This window comes from Anguilla anguilla, chromosome 11 (genome assembly GCF_013347855.1).
Source record: "Anguilla anguilla isolate fAngAng1 chromosome 11, fAngAng1.pri, whole genome shotgun sequence".
NCBI classification, from domain to species: Eukaryota; Metazoa; Chordata; class Actinopteri; order Anguilliformes; family Anguillidae; genus Anguilla; species Anguilla anguilla.
Window position 1 is genome coordinate 26,623,051 of NC_049211.1, and position 14,128 is coordinate 26,637,178.

Here is a 14,128-nt window from a genome sequence, read left to right on the forward strand (position 1 = left end):
TAAGTGCATTTGTATTTAATATAACTATACTCATCATTAACTTACACACACACACACACATTGCATACATATTGCAGATGTGTGTATGTATTTGTGTATATATATTTATACCCACCCTTCGACTCTGCTGATTCGACAGCAGATGTGCCCAGCATATTTGGTCACTCGACCATTCCTAATCAAACAAATATATTGTACATTTTCTAAAAACATTTTTAAAAGGACCTTCGAAGTTCAAAATGCATCTTTTGTTTAAAAAAGGAACAACAGCTTGTTTAGTATATAAATTACTGCACTGGTATCGCAAGGAAAAGGTGTTTTACATTCACCAAGGCAGACTGAGACAGATAAACAGATGCGCGCGCACACACACACACTCACACACACACTCACACACACACTCACACACACACACACACTCACACACACATTCTCTCATTACCATCATTTTGCTTCACAGCTGGTAGCACACTAGCCTAGTAGCCTTAAAAATCTTTGTGATATTCTTTTAGTGCTTATGAATTCCTTCCTCTACGTGATTATTATTTTACATTTGAAAGGATATCCTTTTGCAATTAAAGTGCTACTGCAGCGTTTTCCATCAAACATTATATGTGCCAAAAATGCCCTCCACTACACAAAATATGCCATTTCCCCTTTTGATAAAATCACATTTTAAAGCCATAAGAACATACATTAAAAAAGAGGGGCTTATGTAGGCACAGACTGTAACAGTAGAACTTCAAAAATTACATTACCCACAAGTCCTCAGCAAATAATTGTTTCTGCATCATGTGTGAAACAACTCTGTTGTAACTGTGGGCTAAGAACTCTTGCAAAGGAGAAGAGGAGGAGGTTAAAATGGCCAGTAACACAGTCGCACATCCAAGGCTCGGCTCTTGCGCCAGGACTCAGAAGTGCAGTACTTGAGTGCAGAAGGTAAACAAACCCATTTTAACAGCAAAACAAGCGCACAGGTACCCAAACAGCCATCCGCCCACTTCTCTGCTCTGTTGCTGTAGCAACCATGCAGTGCTTTGCAGCGGAAAGCAGCCGAGGGTTTTTCTATTTTTTTGACCTTTCAAAACCCACCTGCTGCTCCTCGCCTCTGTACTCTCTGCTTGTTTTAAATTGAGTTTATTTTGTATTTCATCTCAATAGCAACTTGTCATAAATCAGTGCAAAAGGGATAAAATGGGTTCTGCCTATGCCCCTTCCAAAAAAAGCCCTCTAACCCTAAAGCGTTTCAATATTAAGATACACCACCCCCGCCCCACCCCCCCAAATAATAATTAAAAAAAACAAATAAAAAAACAATGAGGAACATTAGAAAGTGCAATCCTCCACAGAGGTCATCCCTCTACCCCCACCCCCCAAAAATGCCCCAGTCTGTTGAGATGAGTCTGTGATCTGATCTGCACCAGTGCTTTAAAGCTACCCATTGACCTGCATTGTCACGCAATGGACCATGTTACTGTCTACAGGAAAATCACAGCCCAGGCCCCCCAACGAGGCCAACCCCAACATGGCCGACCCCAACGAGGCCGACCCCAACGAGGCCAACCCCAACATGGCCGACGCCAACGAGGCCGACCCCAACATGGCCGACCCCAACATGGCCGACCCCAACGAGGCCGACCCCAACGAGGCCGACCCCAACATGGCCGACCGCAACAAAGCCGACCGCTGGTTTCAATGTCCACCATGACCACGCGGGACCACAGGCTGCAAGTGATCATTAAAGTGACGCACACACACGTCACAAAATCAACCCTGCCAAACTCACCCAGTGGAAAACAACGGAAAGCCTAAAATATTGTCAAAATGACACGATTGGATGTAAGAAACAGCAGAAACAACATATTCTAAATATTACTACTATTAGGGCCCAAAGAGTAGAAACTGCATTTATATTTTGGTATTTGCGTAATGTGAGCTCAATCAATATTCTGCAACTCCTTTTAAGGCAATGGGTGTCTGCTCCTCTCCAACAAGAGATTCTTGCTAGTATCAAAATGATTAGCTCCTACTACCTTTATACTTCATAAATATGAAGGCACTGGTCCTTGACCACACCCCCTACATAAATATTCATAAACGTATCAAATTGGAATGTTTCAGATTCAAAGATAGAGAAACAGAGCTTTCGCTGCGAAGAGCACAGAAATAACTAGATTAGACTAGAATCTGTGCTTCCACCCGGCCAGTGCATAGTTCATGTAGTTCATAACCCCGCAACCCTGACCCCCCAGGCCTAAAAAAACCCAGCCCTCAGACCGAAGCCCCTTAAACCTCCCAGCCAATCCCCTGACAATGATTCTCCATCAGCAGCACTATTTATACAATCTTTCCACAACTTTAAAGGCCAAAGGTCAACCACACAGGAGAAAGGCACTTCTGAGGCGAAATAGTTGTGCTTTACCAAAACAAAATAGTTTGGGGGGAGGGGGGTTGTGATGGGGTGTGCCTCCATCAGCAAAAAGCTGGAGGTGAGGTTTGACAGCCCCACCTGTATGTGCATTGGTACCCCTCCCTCAGTTAGCCTCTGCAAAAGTCAACAGTCAACACTTAAAAGTCAACAGCACAACTCCTAACGCCCATCTACCTCACTCACTCTGGTGCAGATCAAACCCACTCGTCTCTAGGTTCTTAAAGCAGGGTTACGACAGACTGAGACATATATATGTATATAACTAAGCGGCTCCATTTTACTCACAAGCCATTTACTTCCCCGTTTGGACCCATTAGTACGCGGATATACAGTCGCGGTCTGTCTTAACCCTATTTTAGTAACCTAGGACTCATCCTTATCTCAAACAAACACAGGCTTCTCTACGTGCGTAGCCCCGCCCTCGCCCCGCCCTCAGCCCAGCGTGTGCTCGCCGCGCACGATGTGGGAGGAGAACTCGTAGCGGTCGGCGCTGCGGTGGCCGCAGATGTTGCACTCGAAGGGCTGGCGGAAGCCGTGGCAGCCCATGTGGATGGTGAACATGACGTGGTCCAGGAAGAGGATGCGGCAGTGCTCGCAGCGGTAGCACCGCACCGGCTGGCCCTCGCCATCCAGGAGCCGCAACGGCCCCCAAGAGCCCGGCGAGCCCGGGGGGGCCGCCGCAGGGTGGGCCTCGTCCCGCTCCGGCTCCCCCCAGTCCCTCTCTTTGGCGAGGGCGGGGCTGCGCCTGTCCCGACCGCGTGGCTGCTGCTGCGGGGGTGGGGGAGGAGGGGGAGGAGGAGGAGGGGCGGGCGGGTAGTGTGGGTGGTGGTGGTGGTTGGAGTTGCCAACGGCGATGCCACACTGGTCCCCTGCCATGCTCTCACTGTCCGTGGAGCCCTGGCAACTGTTGCCAGGAGACTGGGCATGGCTATGGCCCAGGTGGGGCAGGTCCTCGTGGCCCTCTCCCACCTCCCGCCCACCTAACCCCGAGACCACGCCTCCCAAGCCGGCCCCGCCCCCGGCGCAGTCTCCCCGCGGTCCCAGGGACCCCAGCTGGCCGTAGATGGAGCTGATGACGGGGGTGAGTTCGGACAGGCAGGTGACCACGTGGGGGTGGGGTAACCGCAGCGACCGACGGGGTTCTGGGCCCCCACTGCCACCGCTTTGTCCACTGAGGTACTCCCCTCCGACCCCTGCAAAGTGGGCGGAGTCCACCCCCTGGTGCTGGGGGCCAAGTGCGTCTCCCACCTTGTCGAGGGTGGGATTCAGCTCATAAGGGGTGTCGGCCATGTTGAGATGCATGTGCTTTTCTCCTTTGCAAAGAACACAAACACACACTACTGATTACTGACCAACTCAACACATGGAAAAGGGCATGTCTGCCTTTTAAACACAGTATACAGTATACAGGGGTCTTAATCTCATTTCCTCGCTGTGTCTCTTGGACACTGCATCCCTCTAGGAACTGAATCTGAGATCTCTGTAGTAGAACCTTAAAACATTCCTAATGGAGGTCATACAGAACATTTTTGAAACAAGTAAACACCAATATTTAGAGTCTTAATCCTTCAATGATCAGAACGTTATTTTGTAACTGTATCCTAATTCTGAAAATAGGCATATCTCATTCTGAAACTGTGCGTATACATGTAGTTTCATACCCATTCAGCAGACCAGTCAGTCTCTGAGGTTTGTATCTGAGGTTCTGCTCTACCCACAGTGTTCAGATTCGGCTGGTGCTGCACAACGCATTTTCCTCCGAAGCAGAGCCATGCACACGCGCACACTCACCCACAAACTTCTGGGGTGTGGTCCTCTTGCGTTTGGTGATGCTGTTGGCCAGCCTGTCGATGAAGGGTGACTGTATCAGAGGGTCTTGCATCAGCTCCAAGTCCTCGCCTGTACAGGACAGAGCCAGCCTTCATTACTGTTCAAGTATTACCCTGGGCGTGTGACTGTATGTACAAACTGCCAAAAAATTAAACATGTGAGGTATACAAGTATACTGATAAAGCAGGTGCTTCCACTCCGATGTGGTGCCTGAGTGCAATTAACATCCCAGTATGCTTATGGTTGTGTATGAAAACGTTGGGCAGGCTCAGCTTCCCATTTTCTTTGCTAGAAGGGAAGATCTCAGTGACTCTGAAAGAGGAGCGGTTGTTCAGGCATGTCTGGCAGGAGCTTCAGCAGCTAAGACTGTTGAGCATGCTGACATTTCATATGGAGCAGTGGCTAAGGTGATGTTGGCATGGACGTTTGAGGAAAAGACATCCACAAAAGCACACAGTCGAAAGTGCACAGTCCTCAACCGTGATGTCCGTTTCTAAGTTCAAGATACAAGGCCAAAAGGATGAGCAACTCGGAATCAGGTGACTGGAAATATCAAACTAGGCCACGAGCAAGCAGTTCCATCAACAGTCTGTCGAGAACAAAGAGAGATACCATGGTTGTCTCCTTTATTTTGGCAGTTACTGTACCTGTAGGTGTGCGTTACCCTTTACGTATGTGTGTTTGTGCCTGTGAGTGTGTATGTGTGTTGCCTTGCGCGTGTGTGTCTTACCCTGTGCGTGTGTGTGTGCGCACACATATATTACCCTGTGTATCCTGTGTGTCTGTGTATGTGTGTGTGTGTATTATCCTGCGTGTGTGAGTGCGTGTGTGTGTATTACCCTGTGTGTGTGTGAGTGCATTACTCTGTGTGTGAGTGTGTGTGTGTATTACTCTGTGTGAGAGTGTGTGTGTGTGTGAGAGTGTGTGTGTGTGAGTGAGTGCGTGTGTGTGCATTACTCTGTGTGAGTGTGTGTGTGTGTATTACCCTGTATGTGTGTGAGTGAGTGCGTGTGTGTGCATTACTCTGTGTGAGTGTGTGTGTGTGTGTGTATTACTCTGTGTGAGAGTGTGTGTGTGTGTGTGTATTACTCTGTGTGAGAGTGTGTGTGTGTGTGTGTGTGTGTGTGTGTGTTACCCTGCGTATGGCTGCTCTGGGACTCCAGGCTCTGTTGGTAGCTGTGGCAGCGCTCTCTGTGCTCCTCCAGTGAGCTCTGCTGCTTGTAGTTGCGGCCGCAGTAACTGCACTTATACGGCTTTCCCACGATGGGGGACGCCACTGAGGGAAAGAGGGGGAGAGGGAGCAGGCGACAGGGAGACGGAGAGAGAGAGAGAGGGGGTGTAACAAACACATATCATACAGCAGTACATACACATACACACATATATATGTAAATGCACCACCAAAGATGCAATACAAAGTATACCTTTACTTTTACTGCACACAGAGTGTTCATTTTACATTATGTTCCCATTATAAAACCCATTATGTTTCAATAAAAAACAAGATAAATTGACATCTGTCAATAAAATAAATAAATAAGTCGAGAGCCAAACACACAGGGTGAAGTTAAAAAACCCTATGATTCCGGGATTTCCGGAGGAGATCTAGTTCGGAAGACACTCCGTCATCTTTTCTTCTCTCTCCGTTTTCCATCGAAAAGCTAGGTTTCGCCTCTCGTCACGATTCCCCGAAACGGCCGCTCGGAACTCGCCTGTGACGTTCACCGGCGCCCTTCCTGCGTAACTCTAACCCGCTGCCAGGAAGGCGCCCCCCCGGAGAGACAGCCCCGCCCCTCCGTCATTCCGCCCAAAAATCCGCACCTCTCTTTCTGAGAACTGGTGCATTTCTGGTTTACACCGGTGGCGCGGGGCCCAATCCGGGCCCCGTGCAGCAGGCAGGCCGCAGTCACGCCCGGCGCCTGTGAAATCTTCATTAATTTTCAAAACATCAACAGGATTTCCTGTTTTGAACATATTTAAATGTCATTCATATGTGGTGCAGCACTGTGGCCTGTGAACCTGCACTCTGCTACCTGTGAGAGACCCAGCCGGGCCGATCCACTTCTCCATCCGCCACGCTGTCGAGCCCTCGGACAAACATGGCCACTATATTCCGACCCAACTCGACCAACACCCCCAATTCCTGCCTAGTCCCCCCTTTCAGTCAGTCAAATCTGATATTTACTGCACAGTTTATCCAGGGGAGCACCGAGAGCAGCTGAAAACAAGAAGATTCACTGAAACAAGGCATACATTCGGCCTGCGGGCCAGAATCTGCAATTGTCAGCCACCTGGAATGTATGCAACCACCTCGTGTGTCTGATTGAATGGTTCTCTAACCCAGAGTCCTGGTGATCCACCGCCTAGTTTGTTTTCTATGTCACTGTAATTCACTTGTGTCTGAAGGGGCTCAGCACCTGTTCGCCATCAAAGATTAAAACAGTGGCCTGTTTATGAGAGCTAAAGCAGCCAGGTGTTCATGAGGCCATTTTCTGAATGAGGGTATGCTGCTCGCCCATTTGCACACAGCATATATACCTGTCAACATTATTTCAGTTTGGAGCTGAACAGGAGGAAACAAGGGGTATAATGAGCCAGCCTGGTCCAGCTCTATACCGTCAGACTGATGGGGTCTCACTACAAAGCTGGGTGCTAATTAGCTGTGGCCTCAGATGTTTGGTTCTTAGGTGGGCAGCACATATTTTGCACTGAGCAGTTTTTTCATTGAGCTTTTCAGAATCATTCGACATAGCACGCTGGCCATCTTTTCAACTGACAGTAAAGTGAATGAGAACAAGCCCCGCCTCTCCCTCTATCACCCTTTTAGAGCAGTAGCCTCGGTAACACTTGCTGATCTTTCGTTCTGTCTTTACTAACGGTTTTAAGATTTTAAAAAGAAAAAAAGATTTTCGATTATTTAAATAGTGGACATGCATGCTTGCGAGTGACAAATGACGACTCGGCAAATTATTCACATCCCTAACAATGAGCTAGGTGTATACTGGTGCCTGCACCTCTCCATCGCTCCCCGCCCCCCCAGCGCCCCACGGCGGTCGCGCTCTCACTGGAGTGGGTGCGGAGGTGTCCGGTCAGGGCGTCCCGGCGGCGGCAGGCGTAGGAGCAGTACGGGCACTTGAAGGGCTTCTCCCCAGAGTGCAGCTTAATGTGCCGCAGCAGGTTCCCCTTCTGAGTGAAGGAGGCTCCACACTGGTTACACTTGAAGGGCCGTTCACCTGCCAGCACAGGCACACACAGACACACACACACGCGTGCACACACACGCACACACATGCACACACATGCACACACATGCACACACACCAGCATACACACACGCACGCACACGCAATTAGGAAAAACAATCACAGCTCCCCTACAGGAACAGAGTTTGATGCTTCTGATGTACATTGACACAAGCTTTGGAAGCCACCCCAGACTTTTGAAAACTTTCCAGGGAAAGTTTCATGACTATCATGGGTCAGACGTTCAGTGAAATCTGGGAATTTTCCACGTTGTAGCCAGATATAAACTGAAAATTTGTTTTCCCATAAAATACCGTCTTGCTGTAAACTTCTACTGAACTTGGGTTCAGGTGGAATGGGCACTGTTCGTACAGAACTAAATCAAAGTGAAAATATCTCTCTCTCTACACTGAATAAGACAAAGGCAGACAGTGAAATCTGATACAGAAAATATTATTTTAAACAATCTCAAGTCATCTTTCTTCAAAATGATTATGTTTAAGTAAGCTGATGATACTAAAAATGTAATTACTCTTGGATTTAGGTTTGTGGTACACATGCCAATATTGGAGCCATTCTTATATCTCAGGTAATGATTGACAGCAGTGGTAGTGAGGGAACTGTATCAAAAAAGTTGCAGACTCAAACACCCGTTTGGACACGTCAACTGTGCTTTTCTGCACTCCTTCAGCGAAAATCTGGCACTGTGAACTGGCACTGTGAAAGACGTGGCACAATGAAAGATCTGTGCAAAAGCTTGTGGAGGTTTGTATGCCGGGGGGCTACCTGTATGCCTGACTAATTAATTGCAATCTAGTTAGTGAAGGGTTACTTCTGCGTCAGAACAAGCGCTTTTGCCCGTCTTTCCTAACATAACATTACACAGTATTTTGGCGGCACCACAATTCGGCCCCAGAAGAGCTCAAAGCCCCACGTTTCCTCAGTGCATAAGCTATGACAAGTAAAACCCCCATGGGTAACTGCGTGTACCGTAAGCTAACCAACAATGATTCATATCGCATGATCCAGGCTCAGGGCACTGCTACAGTCCAGGCAGGGGTGACAGGTTCTGACAAAGGGGCATTTTCAACCACCGTGTATCCCAGAATTCTCCTTTAAAACTTTAGAGAACGTAACATTTACATACACCTTATTTTAACAAAGAGATTCAAATTCAAGTCAAAATATCCGCTAACCCAGAAAATGATCTTAAATTACATTCATTTACCAGAAGACACTCTTATCCAGACTGGCTTGCAAATGCAAGAGAAGCGACTTCCAAATAAAAAAGAACCCTCTTTATACTGCCATTTATAACGCTCCATATAACATTTTTATTCACTTTTACTGGAATGACAAATCAATTTCAGCTCTCCAGATTACGTTGTTACTTACAATGGCTTGATTTGTTTCTGTTAAGATTAAGAAAATGTATTCCTTAATGAATGGATAGTTAAGTCCAAGTCTCTCCAAACCAGCTCCCCTTCCCCACACCCAAATCCCCGTTCCCCGTGCCCCCACCTGTGTGGCTGCGCTTGTGCACCATCAGCACGTTGGGTCCGATGCAGATCATCCCGCACACGTCGCATTTGAGCTTCCCGTTCGGCAGGCGGATCGGCCCCGGGGAGGACGTCTTGGGGCTGGCCCCCTCTCCTCCTGCCTCCTCCTGGCCCTCCTCCTCCTCTCCCTCCATCTTCTCCTCTCTCTCCTCCTTCCATCCCTCCTCCCTCTCCCCCCCTCTCCCCTGCGGTCGCAACGCGGAGCCTGGGTCATCATCGCTGTACAGCTCCACCTTGATGGAGTTTGCTGGACAGACAGAGACAGAGAGAAAAGTAAAGAGAAAGAGGGAGACAGACAGACAGCCAGTGCATTACTTTATACTGTTCATTTTCTCATTAGATGCTCAGCAGAGAATGCCTTTTATAGTTTATGTTTCACCTCAGTGATTATATTACATGGATTATGACCGAATCAGCATGCTTAATTCTAAATACCATGACACAGTTCCGAGTAAACGGATTAATCGGTACGTCTTAAAGCAACAGTAAATATAAATATACAATAATTAACAGTCTGCGTGTGTGTGTTTGTGTATCTGTGTGTGTGTGTGTGTTCGCGTGTGTACTGACCACTGAGGGAGCGGCTTGGGGAGGAATGCTGGCTGTTCAGAGTGCTCATTGTCGGCCCCCCCAGTCCCCCTGAGAACTCCCTCTCCATCGACGAGTCTCCACTGCCTGCAAACACACACACACACGCACACACACACACACACACACACACACACGCACACACACGCACACACACACACGCACACACGCACACACACACACACACATGCGCGCACACGCACACAGTTACTGAACCATAATGTGAAATTACGCGCATACATAGCAAACACTCACAGTTAACACACGCTGTGCGTCTCATAACACATCGGCAACAAGTATTTTACCTAGTTACCTTCTTGTGATCAGTTACGTATCACATGCACTCACGAACACACACAGAATAAATGGACCGTAGTATCTGGAATTAGACACACGCAGATACACACACTTCAGTTGATTGTTGTTCTTACCTGACACATAAGAACGGCCATTGCAGTTGTCAGCATTCATTCTCACACCAGCTGACTAAGGGACAGACAAACAGAGATGGACAGAGGGATCAGAGAGGTCATGTAGAATCAGAGGTCATGTGACCACTTTCTCTATTGTCTAAAAGCTTCTTTTTTTTTTTTTGCTCCACCAGAGTTACCTATATCCTCACCTTCGGAATCTTCCTATGCTGTACTGCAAGGCCATTAACACAGTGAAAGCCACTACCAGCCAAAAACCCCACTATCAAAGCCAGCCTGATGATACTCACGTCGCCAAAATGACTGCGGTTCATGGCTGATGGTACTGGTTCTTCTTAAACCTAAACCCTTTTGCCTCTGCTCTCTCAGTGAGTCAGCGAACCTTTGGCTCTCTTTTTAGTTGTTCTGTCGCGATCTTTTGTTCAAATTGTTCTTCGATTTTGCCTTTGTGTCCGTTTGTCTGCCTCAGGTTTTTGTCTCTTTTTTTTGCTGTTTATTTTATTTTTTGTAACTGACTATGTCTTCGTCTCTGTGAAATCACTGCCTGGTGAGCTGGCGCACAGGTGAACGCGCCACGCGCCACTTATAGGGGCAAGAGGAGGCACACGCACACCCCTGCGGCCCTCTCTCCTCCTCCCTCTCTCAAACCCACAACCAGGAAATACTGAGAACAAGGGGGCGCGAAGACAGAGAAACCGCCTCGTTCTGATATGAGCATAGACGTTCGTCAAAAACTGGGGGGAAAAGTGCGAAAAGCAAGAAATGAGGGGAATTGGGTTTGCGAGAACAGCAGAACAAACAGAAAAGAGAAAGATGAATGAAAGGTAGGGAGGTAAAGAGCATTGAAGCAATACAAAAACAAAATAAAACATTTTTTTATTGTATAGTTATACAGCCATGTTTTGTTATTATTCACATTTTTACTTGTTATTTGTTTTTTCAGCATAAGCTTTGGAAATACAGATGTATTGGCAAATCAACAAAGCCAAATGAAGTGAACTTAAATTAACTGAATGGAACTGAACTGAAACACAGAGAGAGAGAGAGAATGTGAGTGAGAGTGAGGGTGAAACAAACAGCAAATAAATAAAACAGAAAGACTTAGCGGAAAGGCAGACCTATCACCCTAATGCCTACCAAGCTGATTTAAGGTTTATGACAGCGCTCTCTCCTAGACAAATTGGCACCCGGCGAGTTAGCCAAGTGGGCTGCTGTCTGCTGGAAACGTTGTGGAAACTTAACCTTTGAAACCCCCAGACAGTAACAGACAAGGCATTTTCCAGAAGAACCTCGCCCGCCCTCGTGGAAATCTCACAAAGTCACACACACTTCCAAATTCACGCATGCCCAAACACACGTACACACACACAAAAACTCCACTCATCTCTCCTCTCGTGGTCATTATCAGGACGTGCATTTCCGGGTTCTTAAAACTATGGATGTGAACCCAAAAAGGGTTCTCATCCATCGTTTTAGGTAACACTGCACAGGGGAAATGAGGAGATTACAGTACATAAAGTAGACATTGATTGCCTGAGTGGTTACTATTACCAGCATGCCCTGGCACCAACAAAATATAGACTACTGGCCCAAATAATACCAGAATAAGAAAATAATATTAATAATTTACCAGACTGCAAAAATGTAATGTAATAACCACTAAACTGAATTACAATAACTTAATTTAGAGATGACTCTTATCCAGAGCAACGAAGTACATGAAGTACATAAGCGCAGCAGTAGCAGTAACAGAAAAGGGTACTTCTCAGAATCAGTAACTGTGTAGCCAGAAGTGTGAGTATAAGAACAGTTAGTCAGGAGCAAAATAAGTTCCTGTATTTGCAAACAGATTCCTTAGCTCACTAAAACTTTTACTAACCAATACACCAAATGTACAGTACTGAGCAAAATTCTGAGACCACCCTTTCAATTATTCTATTTCCAGTTCAATCAGCCATTTAGTGCAAAATATTTTTTCAATGTCAGACAATAATGCAGGAAACGTCTATATAACAGGAAATTACAGGAAAGCCTCCACCGCTACATATATTTTCAAATCTATCATTATTTGAACACAGTATATTATTTTGTGTACCCTACTACCACTTTAAGCCTTTCACCCTTCCAATAAACAAATGAGTTACAACCATGTCCCCCCACCTGATGTTGTCAATAAAAGTGTCCAATGATGCTATGTTAGAAGCTTTTGCCTTTAAAAGTAACTATAACATTTAAACAAACAACTACCAAAACACACTGTAGCTGCCTTGCAGATTTCTTTGTCATGTACATCTAAATGGCTAAATGTGATATGTCTGATGAGATTACATATATGAAAATTCAACTGAATAAGCAACGTGAAAGTCAAAGGAAAATAAGCGAAAAAAACAAAAGTTTCAAAAACTGAAGTTCAAACAATTTTACAGATGAATGGAACTCCTAACAACAGTGCAAGAACTGGTAGACCGGGGGGGGGTAAAAAAAAATCAAGCTGCACTCTTGCTTCAGATCTGAAGAAATCCACAGGTGTTTCTGTCAATCCTTCCTCAATGCTATGGGTCTGAAAAGATGTGAAGCTGTCAAAAAAACTGAAACATATGATATTGTACATAGTTGTAGAGGCTTCCTGTAAGTTTGTTAAATATACATTTACTGTATTATTTTCTGACATTGTGAAAAATACATCACTTGAAAGGGTGGTCTCTGTCTTTTGCAATGTACTTTAGTTCCAATCGTGCAACCTGAAAGACCACTTAAATTAAAAAGAGGGACGTAACTTCACTGGCAGAAGGAACGCTATATGAAAAATGTCCTCACCCAGTTGCATAACCGTTAACCTGGTCAGCTAGAACGTGAGCCATGAATTAATAAACCAACAAGATGTCTAACTAGCTAATATTATGTAACCCAGTCAAGTCAACATGTGAAAATCTGTCAAATCTACCTGACATAGCCATCTGACTGGCTACTGCAACTTCCAACTTCAACAGGAAACTTGACTAAGCCAGACAGTTGGTAATTATAGTCAATGAACACGACGAAACATATTTTTGAATAGAATTGACCATGAAAGTAACATCAGCTATTATCTCATTGTCTATTTAGCGATTTAATTGGCGAGGTGGTAGCAAGCTCTCAAGAAATTACGACAGGCTGCCTAATTCGTCTCGAGCTGCCGAACCACCGAACCTGTCACGCGAGCTACAGTAACGATAGCCAGCAAACAACCTGGCAGTTTTTACGCATGGAGTTAATCACAAGTAGCGATTAAAGTCATATTGAATTTCGATTGACAGGTTTTGTCACTCCCTTGCCGCAGTAGCAAACGAGCTATAGCTATAATTAATTGCATTGTCTGCGAAAAGCTGTGGATAATGTTTCTTTTGCGCCGTTGCTATGGCACCCACCGCTAGACCGATGCAAGTTAGCTCAGCAGCTAGCCTTATTATTGTTAGCTAGTACCGATTTACAGCACTCTCGTTCCTCTTAAACATATAAGCTTCATTCTGCGTTCCCTTTGCCTTACCTGGCGATGGACTCCGATTGACGGATTTATGTGTCTGGGTCTCAGTTTGTTTTCTCTGGAGAGGGCAGCATCTCCGGGAGCTTTTACCTGGAACACCAAACAACTTCCGGTCCCACACCGGGATACAGCCCCTAACAATCCATAATTCCACTGTAGTATCCCCGATCGCCAATGATTGTCGAATACATCGATGTTGGACAGAAGTGGAGAACGACTGCAGTTGCGTCGTGCTTCAAGTAGAACTGCGAACAGTATGAAAGTTGACGAGCGACAATCGGGGTGATACTTTTGTGACCCTCTTGAGCTCTATGTTATGCAACAAGTTTTTTTTTTAAAACCTTCATTTTAAATGTAGATACATGTGCTGTGTCGCAGTATCCGCTGCATAGCTTCAATAAAAAAGTCATTCAATTAGGAAGCGACATGTACGAGTTAGATAGTTTTTCCGTTAATAAAACAGCGCTCATTACAAAATATTTGACATTCTGTTTAGTGAGGTGTTGAGGTGAAAAACGTCAGTA

At 46.0% G+C, this 14,128-nt stretch overlaps 1 protein-coding gene across 3 annotated transcripts; it reads right to left on the reverse strand.

Annotated features, from left to right (window-relative positions):
* Positions 1-1,776: 1,776 nt before the first annotated feature.
* On the reverse strand, positions 1,777-13,903 carry LOC118208246 (zinc finger protein Eos-like). 3 transcript variants are annotated; one of them, XM_035382733.1, is made up of 9 exons: positions 13,608-13,903; positions 10,372-12,641; positions 10,082-10,136; positions 9,633-9,737; positions 9,025-9,309; positions 7,327-7,494; positions 5,397-5,537; positions 4,223-4,330; positions 1,777-3,744 (listed from the first exon to the last, which is right to left on the reverse strand). In XM_035382733.1, exons 2-9 carry the CDS (start codon positions 10,393-10,395, stop codon positions 2,864-2,866), a joined length of 1,767 nt encoding a protein of 588 aa, XP_035238624.1. In that variant the 5' UTR covers positions 10,396-12,641; positions 13,608-13,903; the 3' UTR covers positions 1,777-2,863. The 3 variants fall into 3 exon arrangements, with proteins under 3 accessions (XP_035238624.1, XP_035238625.1, XP_035238626.1); XM_035382734.1 differs by lacking the exon at positions 13,608-13,903 and adding an exon at positions 13,026-13,507; XM_035382735.1 differs by lacking the exon at positions 10,372-12,641.
* Positions 13,904-14,128: the final 225 nt, after the last annotated feature.

Coding starts and splice junctions, on each gene's coding strand:
- LOC118208246 (XM_035382733.1), bottom strand. CDS start 10,395: ATGAACCGCAGTCATTTTGGCGAC. Junction 9,738..10,081: donor TGGCCGTTCTTATGTGTCAG/GTAAGAACAACA, acceptor GTGTGTTTGCAG/GCAGTGGAGACTCGTCGATG. Junction 5,538..7,326: donor ACACCTCCGCACCCACTCCA/GTGAGAGCGCGA, acceptor TCTTTCCCTCAG/TGGCGTCCCCCATCGTGGGA.